At 38.1% G+C, this 25,064-nt stretch overlaps 1 protein-coding gene across 1 annotated transcript in view; it reads right to left on the minus strand.

Moving 5' to 3' along the window:
• ABCB1 (ATP binding cassette subfamily B member 1) overlaps positions 1-8,217 on the minus strand; it is an 86,728-nt gene extending 78,511 nt beyond the window's left edge. The window contains 2 exon segments of the mRNA XM_087447087.1: positions 2,630-2,681; positions 8,164-8,217. Coding sequence (XP_087303213.1) covers positions 2,630-2,632 — 3 coding nt within the window. The 5' untranslated portion in view covers positions 2,633-2,681; positions 8,164-8,217.
• Positions 8,218-25,064: the final 16,847 nt, after the last annotated feature.

Raw genomic sequence — 25,064 nt, forward strand, 5'->3', positions numbered from 1 at the left:
ACTATTCCTTACCTTTTTTCCATCACTTTCTCAAGACTGCTAAAAAGCCTCATAGTAGAAATAGGTTAACAGGGATGGTGTGCAGAAAACAGCTTACATTTTAAGCATGTGACTGCTATCACATAGCAGTGTGTGGAAAGGCCTGCCTTCAAGGTTGGCCCGTGGCTGGCATCTAGAACTTGGATTTTGGGAGGGTTACTATCACTCTAACTGATAAAGGTGGACAAACTGTTTGTACAGTGCGCTTTATGCTGAACACCTGCCATCCATCTGAGAGTCTGGAACTTTGGTACATGCTGTGCCTACATGATCAGCCCCCAGTAAAAACCTCGGGCGCTGAGTCTCCAATGAGCTTCTCTGATAGACAGCATTTCACACGTGTTGTCACAAGTCACTGCTGAGAGAATTAAGTGTGACTCCACTGGGAGGGGACTCTGGGAGCTTGTGCCTGGTTTCTCCTGAACTTCTCCCTCTCTCTTTCCTTTTCCCACTGCTGATTTTGCTTTGTATCCTTTGGCTGTAACAATCTTAGCCACGAGTATGACAATGTCCTGAGTCCCATGAGTCCTCCTAGTGAATCATTGAACCTGGGGCTCTTGGGAACCCCTGACACACATGAGTTTCTGTCTTCGCTGGAAACTGTGGTTAACAAGCAACAAGCAATGCCAATAACATCAGCATTTTACTGTGAAATGTCCTGAACGTATTCTTGTGTTTATAGGTTTCATATACAAATTAAGTTCACGGTTTACTATAGCAACTCTTCAGGAGAAAGATGTGAGGAAAAGCCACATAAGTGGTACAGCTCTTCATCATAAAGGGCTTAGAATATATTCCTTCTGTGCCATCCTGAGTACTACGATTCAGAACATGAACTTCCAGGTTTGAATCCTGGCCCTGCTGTGTATCACTGGGCAAGTTAATATGTCTGGCCTTGGTTTCTTCGTCTGTAAAATTAGAATAATAATAGTATCTATCTCAAAGGGAGTTCTAAGGATCAAATGAGTTCATATATAAAGTACTTAGAATAACATATGGCATATAGTGCTATATATTATTATTACCTCATATTCCAACTCCAGATTTTTATTCCTTTGTGGCTTGAACTGTATTGATAGTATTACCTCTATATATGAGGTCGAATTAAATTTTGTAAAATATAAGACTTTTTAAAAAATTTAAGCTACAAATAATAAAAACTGAACTACAAAAGACAGAAATGTTTTGGTCTCAAATGACCGAATTGAAATTAAATCTTGGGAGTAAACCCTACTCCAACATAAAAGCTTCTTTCAATACAAGAACATAAGAATGAAATCTAAAACAAAAACTGTCACTTGGTCGCTCAGGTAGTCTTTCTGAGAATGACTCAAGTGTATGTCTCATCTCTGGAAAATTCCAAAGAGAGTGGACATAGAACCAGGGGTGGAGGCAGAGCCAGAGCAGTTGTAGCCCAGGAAGATGAAGATCATATAAAATAACAACAGAGGCCCCAGTAGACACCAGGCGACTATTTTTTTTATGCCCATAACTATTTCTATATTCAATTTACTACTATCCACTTTACAAGATAGCCTATCCCTCCCCGTCCCACATTTAAAAAATGTCTAGTGTGTTATGACTGAATTATAAAGTGTGTGCTGCAAGACTTAATTGGTTCAGTAGTCTTCTAGGTTCTAATCCCACAGTTCACCTAAGTCTGCACCCATAGAAAAAAAAGAGGGATCCAGGTAGAGAGACAGCACCAACAAGCCACACCCATAAAATCCCTGTCTTATTCCAAGTCTGATTAAAGAAAAGCTTCTAAGCGACCACTGTGCAACCAGAAAATGAGATAATTACGGTAAGCTGGGGCTGGCCTGTGGGATAGTGGTTAAGTTCACACACTCCGCTTCAGTGGCCCTGGGGTTTGCGGGGATCCTGGGCACGGACCTACATACCACTCATCAAGCTATGCTGTGGTGGGCTCCCATATAGAAAAAATAGAGGAAGATTGGCACAGATGTTAGCTCAGGGACAGTCTTCCTCAAGCAAAAAGAGGAAGATTGGCCACAGATGTTAGCTCTTCCTCACCAAAAAAATTAAAATTAAAATTAAATAAATTAATTAAAAAAAAGAATTATATTAAGGTTTTCAAATTCTAGATTTTCAGTTATTCAGCAGAGAGGAATAATGACATGTACTGTCATAGTAATAAGTAATCCATTACTAACTTCTATTATATGGGTACCTAGGACTTTGACCTCAAACCTGCCAGGATTTCAGAGCCATTGATGACAGGCAACCTGGTGTCTCATTTGAACCACAATCCATGTGGCTGGTTTCCTCTATCCAGATGGCTGAGACCATCACTGGGAAAAGTGCTTGCATGGATAACATATCACTGGCAACATAACTAATTAGGAGAATACTGAAATCTAGGCCAAGAAGGGTGCCTGTTGAGGCTCAATTCACATGGTAAATGATGACTGGCATTCCCCTGAAAACAAGCTAAATTAAGCAAATTCATTTTACCTCTCCATTAACATACTCTACAGGAAAATATTATACCAGATGAAATATCTCTTTTCTAGATAAGGAGAAGTCAAATTTCCAAAGCATTTTGAATAGTGAATAAATTCAAACTCACCATTGCAAATACACTGACAGTTGGTTTCTTTTCTTTCTTCTCATCTTTTTTACTGAAAAACATAGCAATAAAATTACACAAAACTTTAAAATTTATATAATTTTTTAAACTACCAAAGTAACACAGAGTTTATATTTAATAACAACTAGAACAAAGACACATATCTACAATATATTATTCAGTAAAAACCAGAAAGGTTAATAGTATGGTCCCATTTATGAAGTTTCAATATAAATATGTTTACACGTATCTTAGAAATCCACACATGTGGTTATCACTGGGTGTTGTGATTTCTATCAAAATATTTTCTTCCTTGTGCCTTTGGTATTTCCTAATTTTCTATGATGAATACACACAGACACACAACTTTTGCAATTAGAAAAAATAATACTAAAAAGAGCTTCCTGGTTTTATTCTAATTACAAAATCATTCATGGTCTCCAGAGTTAATGACCTGAATTATCATCTCAGACACTATCTACTGCCTAGATATTATCCTTAATCATTCCCTTTACTAACGGAGAGTAGTGGCAATCAGATGCTGGGCATAACCTAACCTGGAAGAAAGGTAATTAAATCACTTTCTATGAGCAAATCTAATTCTGAAAGCATGTCTGGAGCCCTAAATGGACCATTATGGCAATAAATGCAATCTAGAAAAGCTACAGTCAAAAAAGATGGTCTGTAAACTGTCAAAAAGCTGTCTTCAGGGATAAAAAGGTCAATAATTATTTTGAGCCCAAATTCAAATGAATGTAACTCTATAACCCAATTTCCACTCTATGTAACTGCCACCGAGGACATGGGAGCAAACCAACCACAAGCAGCCCCTGCCTCTGTTTTTTTGTTTTGTTTTGTGCGTGTGTGTGTGTGTGTGTGTGTGAGAAAGAGAGAGAGGAAGACTGGCTCTGGGCTAACATCCACTGCCAATCCTCCTCTTTTTGCTGAGGAAGATTAGCCCTGAGCTAACATCTGTACCCATCTTCCTCTATCTTGTATGTGGGATGCCACTATAGCACGGCTTGATGAGCTGGGCGTAGGAAGCAGAGCCCGAGAACTTGCCCACTACACCACCAGGATGGCCCCCCTCTGCATCTGTATTTTTACATGTACAAAAGAAAGACCATTTCAGAGAAGAATCCCATGATCTTTACACAGATTTTCAAGTTCAAAAAGTAAATTAATGTCTTTGTTTTTACACTAAGCAAGGTCAAAGAGTTGAAGAGACTTCTAAAGAAAAGAATCTAGAGTTTACCCCATATTTGGCTTTGGAGTGCTGTAAGATGGACATAAAACATACAAAACACACAAACATAACTCTTCAGATCTGGTCCCACCCTAGTCCCAGTAAAGGCATGGTTTCAGTGTCCCTGGAACCAGGATGACAGGAGCAAAATAGCCAAATATAATTGAGTTTTAGCTCTAAACTTTGTACTTTTAACTTTTTCATTCCCTAAAACACCCGCTACTCTGGAGAATTTATAATGTTCCAGCCTCTGGCTAAGTAAACATTTCCCACGCATGATATCATTTAACCTTCTGTGGGGCAGGCATATTTTTGTCCTTTTAGAGATGAGAAAACTGCAGGTAAGAAGAGTTAACTGACTTGTCCAAGGTCACATAGCTAGAACAAAGCCAAGGTTTAAACTGAAAAGTCTATCCCCTAGAAACTAAGATATTCTGTGCAGCTTTAGAATTCTGAGAAACTGCACTGCATGGAAATGCACTTCCTCACCAGCTTTCCTCCCTACTAGATTACTCATTTATCCCCATCAGCTCAAAACAGTGCTCACAAAAGGCAAGTCACTTATCAAACCTCATTTTAATGAGGAATCTTTACAAACACAGATATTCCAAATGGTACTATTATCCAAGCATTATACCTACTAGCAAAGCCACATGCTTCTTTATAGTTCCAAATTAGAATATATAGTTTTAAAAAAGTACCCAAACTCATAGAAAAAAACATCAGATTTGTGGTTACAGACAGGGAGGGGGAGGAGATTGGAGGAAGGTGGTCCAAAGGTACAAACTTCCAGTTATAAGGTATAAATAAGTACTAGGGATGTAATGTACAACATGATGACCATAGCTAACACTTTTGTATGATATACAGAAATGTTTTTTGATTTTTGTTTTTTTTTGTGAGGAAGATCGGCCCTGAGCTAACATCTGCCAATCCTCTTTTATTTTTTATTTTTTTTGCTGAGGAAGACAGGCCCTGGGCTAACATCTATGCCCATCTTCCTCCACTTTATATAGGACGCCTGCCACAGCATGGCCTGACAAGCTGTGCGGTGGTGCGCGCCCAGGAACCGAACCAGTGAACCCAGGGCTGCCCCAGGGGAGTGCACGCACTTAACCATTTGCACCACTAGGCTGGCTCCCAGAAATGTTTTTAAGACAGCAAATCCTAAGACATCTCATCAAAGGAAACTTTTTTTTTGCTTTTTATTGAATCTATATGAGATGATAGATGTTAACTAAACTTATAGTGTAATCATTTCACAGTATACGTAAGTCAAACCATTGTGCTGTACATCTTAAACTTATACAGTGCTATATGTCAATTATATCTCAATAAAACTGGGAGAAAAAGAATATATAGTTTTATTGAGAACAGATTAAAAAAGTCAATGGCGACCAGCACAGTTTAATAAGAATTACTTAACTAAAAAAACAATTTCTAGTTTGAAAAAAAGTCTGTAGGCCATGATAAGAACTAATAATAAAATGAAGGTATGTGCAGGCTCAAACAAATTTCTTTACCATTTCCCTCCACATACCCTCAATAACTTCTTATTCCAATATCCTTAAATGACTGTGTCTTAAGTATGTATTTCTTTAAGGTACCAAGTTAAAAAAAAAAAGTTAAAGAAAAATGGAAATATCTACCTTACACTCTATGAAGTCTTTTTCCTTTTTGTTTATATGAAAATTTTTTATTATGAAAATTTCCAAATAAACAGAAAAACTGAAAGAATAGTCATAATGACTACCCATATAAAATTCACCTAGATTCAACAATTGTTAACATTTTGACCATATTTCTTTATCTATACAAAGAAGTATATATTATCATTGTTAATATTTTGCTGAACCATTTGAAAGTAAGTTGCAAACATCATGGCACTTCACATGTTTTCTTACCATTATCCCATCTAAGAAAATTAATAGCAATTGGAATATCATCTAATATCCAATCCACATTCAAATTTCCCAAGAATGTTTTCTATTCTATAGGCTTTTCCTTTTTTGAACTCTAAGATGATCAAGGTTCAAGCATTACATTTGGTGGTTTTGTCTCTTTAGTCTTTTTTTTTTTTTTTCTTCAAATCTAGAAGTCCTTCAGGCCGGCCCCATGGCTTAGCCGTTAAGTGCGCGCGCTCCGCTACTGGCGGCGCGGGGTTCGGATCCCAGGTTCAGATCCCAGGTGCACACCGAGACACGGCTTCTCTGGCCATGCTGAGGCCGCGTCCCACATACAGCAACTAGAAGGATGTGCAACTATGACATACAACTATCTACTGGGGTTTTGGGGCAAAAAAAAGGAGGAGGATTGGCAATAGATGTTAGCTCAGAGCCGGTCTTCCTCAGCAAAAAGAGGAGGATTAGCATGGATGTTAGCTCAGGGCTGATCTTCCTCACAAAAAAATAATAATAATAAAATTAAATTAAATTTTTAAAAAATATAGAAGTCCTTCTATGACACCCCCAACATTGACTTTTTGTGGGAACAAGAACCAATGTCTTAGAATGTCCCACATCTTGGATATGTCTGTTTCAAACTGAGTCCAAATTGAGACATGCAGTATAAAATATGCAGATTTGAGGAAATGAAAAAGGAAATGTAAACCATCTCACTAATAATTCCATTTACATGTAGAAATGATAATATTTGGGATATACTGGGTTCCTTAAAATATATTTTCAAAATTAATTTCACCTGTTTCTTTTTACTTTTTAAATGTTGCTACTAGAAAATTAATAATGATGAATGTGGCTCACATTATATTTCTATTGGACAGCATCAGTCTAGAAGCTTGGTTGGATTCAGACCAAATGTTTTTGCAAACATACTTCCTAGGTGCATCACTAACTTCCTAGCTGTCCCGTCACTAACACAGTCTGTTCCACCATGAGTGCTGCCAGGTCTGATCACTTGCTTAAAGTTGCTAACTGCAGAATCTCTCCCCTAGAAAACCACTTTCCTTTCTCCAATTAGTAAGAATTTTGGATAATTTTTAGTTACAACTTTTCTCTGAGTGGTTTAGGATCCATTAACAATCCTTGCCTGAATCAATTACAACAATGCAGGTTCCAATATGATAGCTGGCATTTTTCTATAAAGAATGTTCCTTTATTCTCTCCACCTCTCCCATCCTTTTAGTCTTCCTCCCCCTCTCAAAGTTTGTAAGGATTCATGGATTGTACTGTATTCAATATTTCACAATCAAGTATTGTCATTATTCTTTTTGATGCTCAAATTGTCCTAAACTTGGCCAATGGAAGCCCCTTCAAGTCATCTCCTGTGTACTTTTTGACAATTCCGTTAAACTCTGCCTCCTTGTTTTCAGGTACCACAAGATACTCCAGGCTCACTTTGTATTTTCCCGGCCCCAGACATGGTGGGAATTAGCCATTTCTATGTGGAGTGTGGATTCCTTGTAGTGAAAATGGTATTTAGAAACCAAGATCTGGCACTAAATGTGCTCGTTGCTACTGTGCCTTTCAGTGGGCAGAAAGAGAGAAACTGAACTATTGAAAAAATCAGGATTTCATATTGAACTTTCCAATTCAAATGTAACATTTTAAAAAAACTCATTTTATGTCCACTTTGTATTTCTTTTCTCTTACACTGGAAAGCTTGGTTTGTAATGATATTAACATAGTTACTAATTTGTTTTATTTTACCTTTTATATTAGAGTTTACTACTAACAACAAACCTATTCTGTGATGTTTAAAATTTCCTGTGTAGACATTTACTTAAAATAATTATCTTCCCTATGTGGTTACATTACCACTTCTATATACAATCAGGATAATTTCACACCATGCTAGCTTCTTTGGTACTGCAGTCTTCTCTTTTCAGAATGTCTTCTACAAGAGCTTCAGAGTATTCATTAATTTTACAAAATTAACACCTAAACGTAGTTTTGGCCTGCTGTCCCATCTGCCATGCCACAAACTTACAATGTTTATGTGGCTGTTTGACCAGAAGCAAGAGACTGGACCACAGAGCAGAGCACAAGCAGCACACGGTCCAGGCGATCAACTTCGCTGATAAAGCAGAAGGTTGTAAAACACAGAAAACACATTGGCTTGTCTGCGGCCTGAAGCTGAAGCAGCAGCTCACCAAGGCGATGTGCTCAGCTCAGCCAGAGAACTTCTACATGGCAACCGCTGGCGTCTCAGATAAGAGTAAAATCATCATCATCATCAACTCTTCATTCATTTCAGAGCTGGAGGCTAGAAACAAATCGGCCAAATCTCTCAAGCCACGCAAAGTATGAAAGTAAAACAAACTGGCTACCTTTTTTCGTTAATTTTCAAGAAGTTCTTCTTCCCCCTTCTTCCACTGCGACCTCCTTCAAGATCCATCGTGACCTGAGGAGAAACCACAGCCCATTAGACACACGCATGGTCCGCAGGAGGCGGAAGCGAGACTGAGCTTTACGCCCCCGCGGAGCCCGGCGAGCGGGGTCCCGCCCTGATGCTCTAGCTGCTCGGGCCGCGAAGGTCTCCGCAGGGGCCGCCTGCGCGCCGGGGCTCCGGCCTCTCGACGCGCGCCGAGTTGGAGGACGGCGGCTGCTCTGACTTTGCCTGGCGCCGCTGTGGCTCTCCCTCCAGGCTCCCCTCGCCGCGGACGACGCTCCCTCCGTCCACCCTCCGCGGGATCAGAGGCCGGCTCCCCGCACCGCGCTGGCCCTCCGCGCTCTGGGCAGTGTCAGCCGGTGCGCGCGGCTAGCGCCGAAAACTGAGGGCTGGTGGAGCTCCAGGGGCTCCCCGAGTGAGACCAGGTCTCACCCCACTTGGTCCCCATGGACTTGCCGATTGAAATCTCCCATCGCTTCCCCCGAAGCCCTTCTCCCGCAGGGACCAAGCTCAGGAAATTGGAGAGCCCGACCCTTCCTGAGAAGTGTCCCTATCTAGTCCCTAGCTTCGCGCACCCCTACCTCGGGCTGTGCCCGGGGCGTCCACCGACAAGTGGATTTTGGAAGAAGAGATTCAGACTTGAGCTGAAAGACAAGGCGGGTGCGAACAGCGCCCCGGCTTCTTGGATGCTGGAGGAGCTGCTGCTCGAATGCGCCCAGTCTTCCTGTAGATAAGGGAGTGAGGAGGGGTGCGCAACCCACACCCCGGCGCTGCTCTGCCCAGCCAATCAGCCTGACCGCTCAGGATGACTCCCGGCCCCGCTAGATTGAATGATTATTGCACAAGTTACAAAACAGGTTGGAATTCCAGTAGGAATGCCCTCACTTCTTTTGTCCCTCAGCTAAAGGGCGAGTAGAGAAACGCATTATCAGCTGAATCATCCGGGACACTTAGGTGTATAGAGTCATGTCTGTACCCGTCCACGTAAGTCTCCATATCCACAGGAGTATGTTTATGTGGATATACAATTGCCCCTGGATCTCGAGTGGATAGGGGAAACTGTCTTGGGCATCGCATCTAATACACTTAATAAAACCACCTCCAACCTCGCCCATTCTGTGGTTAAAATGAGTTCAACTTCCCTCCTAGAAGCCCCTTTAAAAAAGCAAAGTGAAATTTTTCTACAAGAGTCTTTCTTCAGTGTGTTTGACAGTTTCTGAGGTGTATCTGCGCATCTTTTATTTGAAGATAAATGGAAGGAAATAAATAGGAAGATTTTTAAATATGTAAATAAAAACAGACATTTCAGGGTAGAAATAGTATTTAAAAGTATGTAATATTTTCAAATTTTAACCACCAGATCAAGGCCCATGTTTTTCCCAAGGAATTTCAAATCTCTTACATTTTAATTCAGATTATTAAAGTAAGTATCGTGTATTTGAGCATGTAACTTTAATAGTAATTTCATTCCGTATTTACTGCTACCATTTACTATTTTTTCTTGTCCACTATTTTCTACATTGATGAAAAGTAAGTGCAATCTTCACAATTCAAATTCATAAAGCAGTTGATTCACATCAGAGCTTTCTGTACTTCTTATAAATCTAGGGAAAATAGGCAGTTTTGTAACCTTTAGTCTGCATCCTCTGACTTACACGCGTTGCCTGTCGGCTCACTGCAAAAGTTTAAAAGAAGAAAATGTTTTTATTTTCTATTGCAAAGTGTGAGTATTCTCCCTCCTTTCTTTAAGTAAATCATACTTCAAAGCCATGATTTTCTTTCCATCCTTTACTCCAAATTTTCCTTGCCTGGATTTTGTCCTTAGCCATACAATCAGGTTTCTTTCCTCACAAACTGTTAATTAGGCTAACAGGCCACTACTTTTCTCTATGTTCCAATTGGATATGCGTGTGTACCGCATTGGTTCACTGCTTAAAGGCTTAACGTCAACCCTGTGGCCCACCTGGGGCAAATGCATAAACCTTTCATCTTCCTCAGATGCATTTTTATTCTGATTCATGCCTCTGCTCTCTTTGTTTTACTTTGTCCCACCTTTAATGTGATCTTGTTATATTTTATATATATAAATATATGTAATATTATATGTATATTTATCATGTAATATATAATTAATATATTTATATTTATTATATATTTATACTTTTATATATTATATATAATATATTAAAATATTTTTATATTATAAATATATTTATGTTAATTATAAATATATATTTATCCTTATAAACTGCCTTAAATTTTCCCTAAAACAATGCAGGATATTTTAAAAAGTATTATATTATGCCAATTATACTGCTTCTACAAGCTTGAGTTTCAAGTGAAAATCTCTGTCAAGGACATACATAGTTTAAGGATCAGAATAGCCCAGAGAATTGTTAATAAAGCCCTATCTTTCCAATATATTTTTTTGAATTTCTTTGCTCTACTGACGTGAAAATATGGATATAAAACATGATGGACCTAAAACAATGGACAATTCTAGCCACGTCCAAGCCACAGTCCTTGACTTCTTCACAGACGTTGACTCCTGGCTCCCGTTACTGCCCACCACTCCTGGTGATGCCTAACGGCTGGACTAGGCAGCATCCCTGTGAGCTTCGTTAATTTCCGGTGAAACCCAAGCAGCCCCTTTCCAAGCCTTCCCTCGCACACCTTCATTCAAGCAGCTATTTTTCCTTTTTGACATGGCTTCCCCGTGATTCTGCACCTTCCTGTCCTCCACCGGCGTGTAGTCCTTTCTCCACCTTGTCTGTACTCTCCCAACGCTCAAGACTTGTGTCCCTGCTGCTGTCTATCCTATACATACCTGTGGGGTAATAGTAATAAGTGACATTTAACAAAACACTGGCCTTGTACCAGATACTGTCCCACGCACTTGAAAGAGATGAACTCATTTAATCCTCACAAGAACCCTAAGAAGTAGGTACTATTGTTGTTACTCCTACTTTACAGTGGAAGAAACTGAGGTTTACGTTATTTGCCCAGAGTCACATAATTGGTAAGCCCCTGACTCAGGGCTTGAAAGCAGTCCAACTCTCACAACTGCACTCATCACCACTAGCCTACGCTGTAGTGCACTATTATAGCACATCTACTGCACTGTCTTTTCGAGCCCCATGAAACATTTTCATGTTATGACTCCATCTTAGAACACCTTCAATGGCTCCCTACCACCAACTGTATCATATCTGAGTTTCCACGCAGTTTTTGAGGACTACAACACACTACCTCTCTCTGACCTTCCTCATCCACCTCACTTCTTAAACCCTCTCCCTGGCCCCCAACACATCCATACCTGTTCATTCCATTTCAGCCCAACTCACCTCTCAGATGATTTTCTCTTTTTTCCCCACTCTGTGCCTTTCCACCTGTAAGTCTTTAAACTCAACTGATTTACAACAATGTTCTTCTTCAGTACCTGACTCCGCTAAACAATTTGGGTTTAGCGTAGATTCAGGAAAAAAGATTCAAGTACAATTTCTGCTGTTTTTGCTCTGTAAGTTTGAACAGGTTAACTTTTCTGCCCCTCAGTTGTCTCTTTGGTATAGTGTTATTGCAAAGTTAAATAATTTGTGTGTTTAAAAGGCTTAAACAGTGCCTGAACCACCTTAAACACTCAAATGCTATATATTAGTAATGATTCCCCCTTCTCAATCTATTTTTGCCCTTCCTTGGCATTCTTCAGCACTCATGTATGTAGCTACATTTATTTATTCTTTATTACTTTCAATAGAGTAATAGAGAAAAGACGCCAATACCTAAGTAATAAAGAAAATGAACAAATGCAATACCATTTCATACGTTCATTGCCACTTTCCCCAGCATCTGTCACCATGAATATTGCAATAACTTCAAAAATGGTCTCTCTACTTCTACCTTTAGCCCTCTCTAACAGTCTCTCTCCACCCTCCCCTCCACAGGGCCTATTTTTGAGAGTAAGTCAGGTCAAATTCTGTCACTATCCAATGGTTTTCCCTCTCACTCAGGGTAAAATCTGAAGTCCCTCCTGTAGCCTGTTAAGTCCCTACATGAACTGGCCCCCTCTGACCCCTGACCTCATCATCCCGTATTTCTCTTTCCTCATTAATTCTTTTCCAGTCTCATCAGCCTTCTGTTCTTTGAACATCCAAGCATGCTCCCATCTTAGGGCATTTGCACTTACCATTATCTCTGCCTGAAACTCTCTGCCCTTAAGGTAACCATACTGCATGACTCCTTTCCTCATTTTTCCAGGTCTTTACTCAAATGCTGTGTTATTTTGCTCCAAGTATCTAGAAACATTGTCTGGCACATAGTAAATGCTCAATAAATATATAAGTGAATGAAAGGAAAAAATGAATGAGCAGGTTGACTCAGGAAATTGTAGACTAAATATAAAGTTATATAAAGGTTTTTGGTTCTAAGATAGAACACTGTTCTTATTTTTATGCTGCTTAAAATTTTTTTAATTATTTGAGCTTATACTTATTGGGATATTTCTTCATAAATCTAGGCTTCAGTTCAGTCAGGATTTATTCCATAGTCCTTTACTGAGTGCCTGCCAAAGCAGGCATTGTGCTAAATTATAGTGAAAGATGACTTAAACGTTATATTCTGCCTTCAGGGAGATTGCAGATTATTTTATTTGTAGAAGTTTTGCTGGCCCAGATAGACTGGGATTATGTGTTTTATTCATTTCTTTGTTTATATAGCAGTTAGTATAGTGCTTTTTCACTGGTAAGGATTCCATAAATACTATTGTCAGGCTAGTTGCCTTATTTTCTTTAAAACTGTTTGCCATCCAAAATGACATTAACCTCTTCTGAAACACACCTTTCTACCCTACCTGAAGCAAAACTAATATGTGAAGATCTACCAAACCAAACAACTCAACCTTAAATGTAAAGACTATTTGCCATATAAGTCTCATAAACGGTGAGTTTCTCCCAGCGCATTGAAATTAGATATTAGATGTGGAAGGCCTACCAGTATTTTAGCTACTCTCATTGGTTCTCTTTATGTTACAATGCACAAATGAATCTTAATTCCAATGCCTTGCTTTTTAATTTCTATAAATGTGTTGTTAATAAATATTTATATTTCTTTAATGTAGAATTTTCAGAAGTTTTAAATTCTGCCATCAATAGAAAATCTATTACCTGTGTTTCTATCAATCAACACACATTGACTAAATTGTGAAGAATTTACAGGCTTTCTGGTTGTATGTTCAGATAAATATTCGTACGCTACCTCCTTCAACCCTTTATTATTTTCTTAATCTCCTCTTACCATTTATCTATTATGCTGTTCACCTACTTTCCCTAAGATTTTTAATTCTTCAGGAGGTTCTTCTTCCTATGACTCTTTTGTTGTAAATCCTGTGTGTTTCTTTCTCTGATCTCTCCAATAAATCACTTTCCCTATTTCTCCCAGCTCCTCTATTTAGCCAATCTGGGTCTGAGTTGAAGATTCACCTTTTTTTTTTTTGCTGAAGAAGATTCACCCTGAGCTAACATCTGTGCGAATTTTCCTCTGTTTTGTATGTGGGTTGCTGCTATAGCATGGGCATCGGCAAGTGGTGTAGGTCCACGCCCATGAACCGAACCTGGGCCGCCAAAGTGGAGCAGGCTGAACTTAACCACTAGGCCACGGGGCCAGCCCCAGAAGGTTCACTATTCTGAAAGAAGGAATACAAATTCATGTTAATGAACTTAATTGACCCGAGCCAGACAAAGAATATACCTGAGATTTCCAGTCCAAAGAGCTAGACAAATGACTCAGTTGTGGCAACAACAATAAAGAATCCACACACTCTCCACCCATTTATGTGTAAGTTACTTTTATGAATAAATGACTGGCTTAATGACAGGGGACATTGAATGACTATACCTGAACTCACTCAGGTTGGATTACATCAGATTGCTTCTATGCACACATGCACTTCAAAAAAAAAAAAGTTTCAGTGTAACTATAATCATCTCCAAGAGGTTATTTCTCTTGACATCATTTAACCAATGCTGCACAGCCTCAATCTGGGTGAAATGGTGATCAGATGATAACAAACTGACAATTTAAAACTAAGTCAGAGGCCAAACCAGTAGCATAGCAGTTAAGTTCACATGCTCCACTTCAGTGGCCTGGAGTTCTCTGGTTCAGATCCTGGGTGTGGACCTACATACCGCTCATCAAGCCATGCTGAGGTAGCATGCCACATAGAGCAACTAGAAAGATGTACAACTATGACATACAACTGTCTACTGGGACTTTGGAGAGAAAAAAAGGGAAAAAGGAGGAAGATTGGCAACAGATGTTAGCTCAGGGCCAACCTTCCTCAAAAAGAATAAAGAATGCCAATTTAAAAAAAAAAAAACAACTAAGTCACTTAACCATGTGTCAACAATGGCCAACAGAAGCATGAATTTTACTCTTCCTTAAACCCTTCTCTGTCTACACTAGCCAGAAGTGATTTCTACCCACCCAATCCTACTGCTCATTATTTATACATCTCATTTTTTATTTATTATTAATGTTTTATATGATTATGAATTTCTTTTTATATTTTAACAGTGCAGCAACTTACACAAAATAAAGATTCGATAAATGTTGAAAATATGAACTGTTCAGAGTCTCATATCAGAGACAGCTTTATAGAAGTTAGACTAGTAGGCTAACTGCCTAACTAATCATTAGGTGCTTTGAAAGTTCTATAGCCGCTATCAGCCTTAAAATTCCTTTAGAGAATCATCCCTCTGTGACTGTCCTCTATTAAAATAAATCCACCATAATAGCACAAGAAGAATTTTTTAATAAATTACAGAATTAATGGGAGAGAGGACAAAGGAGTGAGATCAAGGGAAAGATGGGAATGAAGTGGGGCTCAGGAGGGTTTGAATTCCAGCTTCATCACTTATCAGTTGAGTGGTTTTGGACAGGTTACCCAACATCTCAAAACTTCGATTTCTGCATCATTAAAATGGAGACAATAACAGAATCCACCTAGGGTTTTTGTATAAAGCATGGAGATGGGGATAAGGAAGAAGGTCCAGGATCTGGCTTGTTAGCCATCTCTCAGTGGGGTTTGCTATTTATTAAGGAGCAAACAGTCACATTTAGTGAAGGCCAAAATTAGCTGGCTAAAACAAGTAACATTGAGAATTCCCAATATTCTGTATTTCTTCAAAATTTTCTCATATTTCTGAAGATTTCCTTCAGCATGTTTCTAAGGAAAGAGAGAAAGGGGTAAGGGAGAAAGATAGAGACAAAAATAGGAGAGACGATCTTTAAGTGATAAGAAAATCTATGGTACTCTGAAATAACTGGAGTCTAGCTTTGGTTTTGCCATCAACTCCTCACGTAACTTGGATATATTTTTATCTAATTGCTGCTTCCATGTCAACATCAAGGAGCAATCGGAGAAGATCAAAGGCCTGCAGGTACTTTCCCTGACTAACCACCATGTACAGTCCTCTCAGTATCCACGGGGGATTGGTTCCAGGACCCGCTGCAGATACCAAACTCCGCGGATGCTCAGGTCCTGTAGTGAGCCCTCTGTATCCGCGGGTTCCGCATCCTTGGAGTCAACCAACCGCGGATCATAAACATCGTACATACACCATCTGCTGTTGTTGAATCCACAGATGCGAAACCCAAGGATACTACAAGCTAGCTGTACTTCTACCTAAGAAAGATAATGAGGAGAGAGAACCAAATAAGGACTTAATTTTCATCCCTCTGAAGAGGTGGAGTTCTATGAGAGTAGGTATCTTGTCTCTTTTTTTTATGCTGTACAGCTAGTGCCTAACGCAAAGCGCAGCACACATAGTAGGTACTCAATTTCTGTCTGTTGAACGGACCTAGAGAAATTCCCATTAACAGCACTATTTGACATTTTAAAGCATATCCAAACAAATAAAGAGGGCCTTAGCTGGAGCGATTTTTTTTTTTTCCTTTTCTTTTCTTAACATTTTTATTGAGAACTAAACATATGGCAGGCACTCTGCTGGATGCTGGTGATGTGAAGATGAACCTGCACGAAGTCCTCAAGTTGTGTATGTGTGTTTTTAAGGGTGAAAAGAATTAGTATAATTTTAGTATACAGGGTGATTATTTTGTTTTTGTTTTTTACAAACAAAACTGAACTTTTACATCTAAAATGACCAGTATCCTTTTCAAAGTAAATGCCCAAGGAACCTCTGAAGCAATTTCGATGATGCTGCCAAGAAATAAAGTAGTTTGAACTTTGTTTTGGATTTGTCTTCAGAGTCTACAAAAATATGCTTTGAATGTCCTCAATAGTAGTAAATTTTGCCTTTTAATGATAAATTTAAGTTTTAGAAACAAGAGAACCTGGCATTGCGGTGAAGAGAATGGGCTTTAGCATTAAACAGATTAAGTTCTGGTCATTCGACATTGGACAATTTATTTACTCTCCCTGCAACTGAAAGTCCTCATTTGTAAAGTGAGAGGGTGAATGTAAAGCAATTAGCTTAGTACCTGGATGTATACGTTCTGAGCATTTACTTTTGTTGTTTTTGTCGTTATTGTTATTATTAATAGACTAGTGAGTGACTTCCTTGGGAGAAGTGTCAGCTGAAAATGAAATATGGCTATAAAAGAGCCAAATTTTCTTGTGTGCTGAGTAAATTTTTTCTGATTATTCCTAAAGAGAAATTTCTTTGAATCAATCCTAGTATACATCCATTTAATCACCTTCCTACTATATAACCAAACCTTTTGCCCTCAGACGTTAGCACTGAGGAATTCCTAGTATAGTAACAATATTACCCTGAATGGCTTTGAATTTTCAGAGTTCATAAAAAATGTCATTTCCTTCTTAGCTTTTTAATTGCTTTATGATTCATCGACTTTGACCTTCCCTAATCTTAAATGAACTCTCTCTTGGTAACAAGGTCAAGTCAGTTCAATGATCTGATGTTCACTCATTTTTTTTTTTAAAGATTTGTGTTATTTCAAAAGACAAATCTACTTAAAATATACTTCCATATGTAAGGAACATCATGCTAATAGACCAATGCATAGTTGATTAGATCTGATTTTACAATTGTAGCTTAAGTTAGGGAATGTTTCATTTTAAATTTGTATTAGGAATTCTCTCATTCATCCATTCAACAATATTAATTGAGCACCTATTATATGTCATGTGCTATTCTAGGTCCTTGGCATACATCCATGAACAAAACAAACAAAAACTCCTGCCCTGGTAGAACTTATATTTGGTGGTGGGGGCAGACAGATTGACAACAGCATAAAAAAGAAGTGATTTAGTATGTTACGAGGTGGAAAGTGCTACGGAGCTGAACAGAGCAGAGTAAGGAGACTGGGTGTGCCAGTCAGGGAAAGATTACAATTTTAAGCAGGATGACCTCGTTTGAGCCAAGACAGGATAGAGCTGAGGAAAGTTTTGAGTGGTGCAGTTAAGATCTTGGAAATCCCTGAAAATTAATGATTTTAAAATGATTTCTGTAAAATGGTTTCTCCTGTAGGGTAATTCTCGTGCTCTAGGGTTTCTCTCTAGATTCGTGGATACTTAGGCTTGTAAGAGAATTTAGAGGTCATCTAGTGCAGTTCCCTCATTACACTGAGTCTCTGAAATGCTAAGAACTTGTCCAAAGCCAGACAGTCTGTTAGAAAGAGGGTCAAGTTAGCAGCGTAGGTTTTCTGACAGTGAGTTTGTTGTTCTTTCTCTTATATTGAGAGGAGATTCTAATGGTGAGTATTTCAGATTGGCTGGTGTGGGATATGTGTTAGGGGGCCAGGGGCAATCATGTTCTCTAGCTGTTTTACTTAATTTTTGTGTAGACTTGCTCTTGTCTTGGTTTTGCCCTTGATCAGTCAACTAGCCTGTTTTAATTACCATTCTTCGGGACCCAGAGGGCTATAGGTCTTAGAGTGCGTTCTGTGTGTTTGCCTTAGTAGTGTTTGCAGTGCAACTTCTGAGGATTCTAAAGCTGGCCAGCTGAGGCCCGAGGTTTATTTTATTGGGCAATTCTTGAAAAAGGGGGATGAAAAAAATATTTCTCATTACAAGTTGCATTTTTGTTGTAATTAATAATAAAATTATTTAGTAAAATACCTTAAATGATATTAACACAAAGAACGAGGGGATTATGCTAATCACAGTAACGTAAAAAAAAGTTGCAAAACTTTTAACTTATTGCATGACCTTTTCTTGAGACACTGATGAATTCTGATTCTTATCTTTTAGTTGGGTTCTCTTGCATTAGTCCTTCCCAGTGAGGTATTCTGTAATTCTGCCAAATACTTGACTATATTGTCTCTGTTGCTTGACATAGCATGCCATGACCTCGTCATAGCATAGCTTGACCTAATTGTCAAGTCATATAGTGGTGTTCTTTTCTAGAACCTGGCAATTTAATTTGCAATTGATATTCTGCTATCATTTCAGGCTTTGTTCCTTTTATTTTATTTATTACTATGCATTATAATCAAAGAGTGCTTACTGAAGCTGGTATATTATCCTTATTACCATTTCATCATATGGCAAAGGCAAACCTTCTTGCTATTCTGTAGTCAAGTTTTTCTCATTCTCCATCATCTTTGTTACTGTTAAAGACAGTAAATTCTAAACATCATGCTGTGGATATTGCCACCTGAGTGGCTCAACACATCTCACGCTGAACGCTGAACTTTCGAACCTGTCCTCAAATTGTCTTCTCTTTCAGCAGACGCATCTGAAGTGATACACAGCATCAACATTTACTTTGTGTCAGGAACCTGGTGGGAGGGGAGGGGTTATCCTTGGCACCCCCTTCTCCCTTCCTCTCTATATCCAATCCAAATCCATTTTCTTCTCAACAGTGACAATAACCTTGTCCAAACCACTGTAACCACTTTCCCCTCTTACATGGGCTACTATCAGAGCTTCCTAGCTAGTTTCTCCACATCCATTCTAGACCCCCTCTAATTCTCTCAACACAGCAGCCAAAGTAACCTGTAAACATGCACAGATGACCATGTCACACTCCCAGGTAGGACCTGCGATGCCTTCCCATTGCTCTCAGGTTCAATTCCAAAGGCCCTTTATGATCTGTCTTCTGCTCACCTCCCTAACCTCTGGCTACTTCTCTCCTTGCTCCTTCATGATCCAGCCACACTGGCCTTCTGTCAGCCCCTTGGAGCTATGCTGTGCACTGTGTTCCTGTTGTCTGCCCTCCTGACGCGGTCTTTCTCTACCTTCTCCCCTCCCTCCCAGTTGCCCAACATGCACTTGCAGGGACACACACACACCACCACCTGGCTAATATGCATTCATTCTTCTGGCTTACTTTAAAAGTCACTTCCTCAGGGAAATGTTCTCTATGCTTCCTGATTAGATTTGGTCTCCTTGATAGTAGTTCACGGAGTACCTTGTACTTCTGCCTCCCATTGTACATCACAGTTGTATTTTTTTCTCTTCATAAAATGTGTCTTTCCCATTGAGATATGAGCTCTATAAGGGTAGCACATCTCTGTTTTGTTGTGTTTCCCAGCCAATGAAAGCTAGTAGACATTCAGTAAATATTTACTGAATGAGGAATGGCTAAATTAATATCGTTGCTCATCCTCTTGCTTTTTCCCTCATTATATCCTACTCTTTCCTCATTCTGTATTTTTAGAACAATATTGCAAGGTCCTGGCTGCCAAAGATCACTACCTTCATTTGATATTCTCACAAAGATTCCCATCTTTTGAGACTGAAGAAAATAATGCATTCATATTTTTTAAAAAAATGTTTACAGCATGTCTGAAATTCTTTGATCTATGCAGATCAGATTTTTAGTTTTGTGTATATGTTGCAAATAAAAGAATCAGGACACAGGGTTTCACGAAGGAATAATTTTTGTTTTATGACTTTCTGTATATAAAAAATGTTACAAAAGTATAAATCAATCATATTTGGTGTTGCATATAGCAAATCACCTTCACTGAAGAAAAAGATACTACATTGGAAATTTTTTGGAGACTGGTCTGATCAAGGTTTGTGACCAGTATTGGCAGAAGTTCCCTGCTCTTTGCCACCACATTCTATGCCCTGGTAATCTGATGCCATAGAAAATACATTATTAAAAATTTTTTATAGCATTCTGCAGGTGGCTCCCTCAGATCTAAGAATTCCATAATAACAAAATTTAACAAATATTTATTGAGCAATTGCACTGCACACTCTAAATATTAAGAGAAATGAGTTAGTCCTTGCCCTCAAAGGACTAATGCCCTAATGCATTTGAGGAAAGAAAATAAAAACAATGCCTAGTATTTATTGAGCTCTAAATCAGGTGTTGTCTCACTTAATCTTGGCACGAGTAGGGCTATGACTACAATATTTTAACGAAGAGGAAACTAAGATTCAGTTAAGTTAAAAGGCTGTCAGTCAGTGAGTGGCAGAACAGAAATTTGAATCCAGGATCCCACACAGGAATTTGAACTCTGGAACCCACATCTTTAACCACTTCTCTAAGCTTCCTTAGAGTTCAGAACAACATTATGTGTTTAAGAAGCAGAACTGAGGTTTTTCAGACAGCTAGTGTACTACTTAAGGGCAGAACCATCTCTTTTTGAGAGCCTATATTTCCACATTTGATTTTTTTCCCCCTCAAATAAATCACGTTAAGTTAGTGCTAAATGCAGCTATATTAGAGTTTGAGAGGATGAATATTTGAGGTGCATTGTTTTGTTGTTGGGAGGAAACTTAAAATGGTCTCCATCAAAGTTCCAAGGAAAGTAATTCAAGTTCATGAAGACTTCAAACCAATCTGAACCAGCAATGGTATATACTTTCAGTAGTTTCTTAAGAGTAAAACTAGGCCTGTTAAACTTAAAAAGCTGGAGGACGTTTCAATGATTTGATAGGCAGGTTTCAGAGCTAGTTTGCAGATGACATGGCACTCGAGGTAGCCTTGGGACATGGGAAGACTGACATTTAAATCCAGACAAGTGTTGCCATAGTCTTTATGGGTGGAGCATGTGTGGGAAGAGTTTTCAGTAATTGCTATCAGCCTGGGAGTGATGGCATGGAACCTTAGTCTACATGTCTGGATTGTACGATTCCATGTATTCCTTGACATTTTCTTCAACGTACAGACCACGAGATTATCTTGTATAGTGATTCTAGATCGTGAAGGAGCACTGGTATCCTACTTTAGTGGCTTCCTGATGAAGTTCTACAATTTAGGAAGGATGGATAAGAATCAAAATCCTGGAGGGTTAATCCCTAGTGGATCTAGGTGTCAGTTTGCTCAGGGTATTCTTCCCCGAGTCCTTCCTCCATAATGCTGGGTTCATGGCAGGCTTCATAAGAAGGGTATAAAGGAGCTCTCAACCTACGTGGCAGGGAGAAAATTCTACTCCAAGAATCTCATTCTTACAATTAAACCTCATGAAAATTGGCCTGATCTGTTCTGATGAGGCAGTTCAAACCAGGATATAAATTAAGTTAGACTTTAAAGAAGAAAAATCCTATCCTTTTTAAATGTCTTCTGTATCGAGAGAGTTTCAGATTTATGTAGTCATTTCATCTAAAGGAAGCAAAGGAAACATCTGGGGAAATGGCGATAATTGGGGGAATGAGGAAAGACAGAGTGGAAAGGCGTGAATGCATGTAGATTAAGTTCTTTTCTTCTTTTTTTCTTAACATTCAGACATTCCTTAAGCCCATAATTTTCACTAATGAGTTAATGGAAGACAATGTTTTTACATAATACAGTATTCAGTGAAGATTATCACTGTCCTAAACGTAGTATGTAGTAAGAAGGAAAACTTCAGCCAAAAAAGTGGACCTCTTCTCAAAGTAGATGATAGTTATTGTGATTTTTTAAAAGATAATGATAAACTATTATACATTCAATGAAATGATAACAACATTGTCTTTCTAGCTGAGTTCCTACAGTTCAGATTTTCGATGAATATTTTATCTTCCAGATATCTTAGAGTTTATGGAAGTGCTAAAGCAAACTGTTTTAAACATTGATCTACGAGATAATACACAGGCACCATACAATAGACCTTTGAAATGTGTTTATTTATAAAACATAATTTAGTTACAATAGGTGCAAACATGTCACTTAGTTTCTATCTACAAAACTTACAGACTAGTTCAAAACCTAAAGATGGAAGATGTCCAAATCTAATGAAAAAGTATTAAGGAAGTGTTAGCATTTCCTAGTATAACTAAAGCAATGTGGTACTGGCACAAAACAGGTAATCAGAAAGAAACTCTGTTATAGATTAGAAAATAACATGTGGTAAAAGAAACATCACAAGTAATGGTGAAGAAAGAGATTTTTCAATAAACTCTGAGCAATTGGCTACTTATGTGAAAATAGATCCATTTAAATTTTTACTTCATACCACCTACCAAGGTAATTCTGGATATATGCTTAAAAGTAAACAGAAAAGAAAACAGACAAATTAAAAGAGAGAATTAGATATGTATCAAACCTCCAAAGAGAGAAGGACTTTCTAAATTTAGAAGTAATAGAAAAAAAAATCACAAAAGAAAGGATTGACAGACTTGACAACATAGAAACATAAAACTTTGTTGGTAAAAAATTAAAAAATAAAAAACTGTTAGTAAAAATAATTACAAGGCAGGGGCCGGCCTGATGGCGCAGTGGTGAAGTGCACACACTCTGCTTCCCGCGGGCCGAGGGTTCGCAGTTTCGGATCCCGGGCCCACACTGAAGCACCACTTGTCAAGCCATGCTGTGGTGGTGTCCCATATAAAGTGGAGGAAGATGGGCACAGATGTTAGCCCAGGGCCAATCTTCCTTGGCAAAAAGAGGAGGATTGGCATCGGGTGTTAGGTCAGGGTTGATCTTCCTCACAAAAAAAATAAATAATAGTAATTAGAAGGCAGACCAGACTAGGGAAAATGTTTAAAGCAGACATGAAAGACAAAAAGTTAATGGCTTTAGTAACCAATGAGCGTAGTAATGTAGAGAAGTCGTATTTTACTCTACTAGGTCTCAGTTTCCACATTTGTAAAATGAAGATAAAGCAGTCACTTATAGGGCTTTCATAAGAGTTAAATGAAATAATATATGTAAAGAGCATAGCACATAGTAAGCAACTGATAAAAGTTTATTCTTATTATACAAATAAAAAATGTGAAGAACATAATTATTTTAAAATGCTAAGATAGCAATATATAGATACATGGTGTAATTAGACAATTTACAAAATAGAAATATTCAACCCACATTCAAAACAATAATGAGCTCTTAGAAACCATAATTTGGCCTGTTGTTGTTTGTTTTTGCCTGTCTTCTGAGAAAATATTTTTTTAAAGTAATATCTAAATGGCAAGGTAGATTGAAACATGCATTTTTATGCATTGTCATTGGACTTGTAAATTGATTTAAACCGATTGGAAAACAATTTGGCAATATTTTTTTTAAAATCTCAAAAGTATTAACATCTGTCCCAGTAATTAGACTCCTAGAAGTTGGTGTTAGAAAAATAATCCTAAATACAAAACAGCTTTATGACAATGGTCATTATCATAGTATTATTTGAAGTGCAAATAATATACTGGAAATTAATTATCATACAATAGGGAAACAAAAGTGAAGTAAATTATGATTTGTGACCACTTTCATATACAGGAGGACTCTGGAATAGCATAGCAAGAGTTTACCATATAAATAAGTAAAAAACACAGGATATAGAATTGTTTTTACTATATGATTACAATTATATCATAATGCGTGCACGTAATCAAAAGCCTGAACATATGGGTAAAAAAAAAATGTTATTCTTTCCAAAATTTAAAAATATGCATGTTCTACTATTCTGTAAGAAGGATGATGTATTTCTATAATAATTATGACCCCATTCTTTTACAAAACTTTACTAAAAGTAAAACATGCTTTTAGTTACTGACTTTTTAGAAGTTTTATCAGAATTCAAGGGGTTATCATTTAGAATGAAGAATTTATATACTTTTAAAAGTCCTTTTAATGTCATTTTTCTATTTAAATATTTGATTGTGTGTTATGTGCAAGGCATTGTGCTCTGTGGAACAGGTTCCGTGACAGATAGGGAATAGAAATTTGTTTTTGACTTTAAGAAACTCACTCCGCATGGAATGAATAAAGTCTTGCCATACAATAACATTTATTTCTTATAGTTAAATTTAGCACAGGGTATACTTTGGAAAACACAGGTAACAAATGTTTTTAGGAGAAATGTACCCTTTAAAATGTTTTTTATTCTGAGTTATTGAAGCATAGATTAAATTTTGCAGCAGTGTAATGGGTGAGTTGTCTACCTGTAAGCCTATGTCAAGCCTTTAGAGGCGGTGAGCGAGGATATGTGGAAGTTACTACGTTTATATCCCATAGGTGGAAACTCACATATCTTATGTCTATGTGCACAATGGAGAATTGCCTGCCACCAGGGGCAGAGAGGGAGCTTGAGTGAGGGCGCTCCTCACATGAATGGGTCTCCACTAGGCACTGCCAACACTTAGAAAAACAGCAGGCTTTCATGGCTAATCAATCCAGTCTCTTCTAATTGATTCCATTTCTCCCCTTAGATTTATTAACACTTTCACATATGTTGACTCAGTGTCTTGCTTTCCTAGCCATGTGTTTTAAGGTATTTTGGTATATTTCTATTCTGATGCATTATATGTAGGTTTTTAAATTTAACTATCAGAGAGCAACCTGATTTCCAGGTTCTGTGGGAAAACTTCATTGCAGCTCTAAAGGACAGCAAATCCTTCAAACACAACTATTTCCGGTTAATTTTCTTTTATGTTTTTCTTCTCTTTCTTTTTGTCTTTTTGCAATTTATTTCCCAGAGATAGCTGAATTATAT

The sequence above is a fragment of the Ceratotherium simum genome, chromosome 1, assembly GCF_057802395.1.
Source record: "Ceratotherium simum simum isolate JZ-2026a chromosome 1, ASM5780239v1, whole genome shotgun sequence".
Classification (NCBI taxonomy): Eukaryota; Metazoa; Chordata; class Mammalia; order Perissodactyla; family Rhinocerotidae; genus Ceratotherium; species Ceratotherium simum.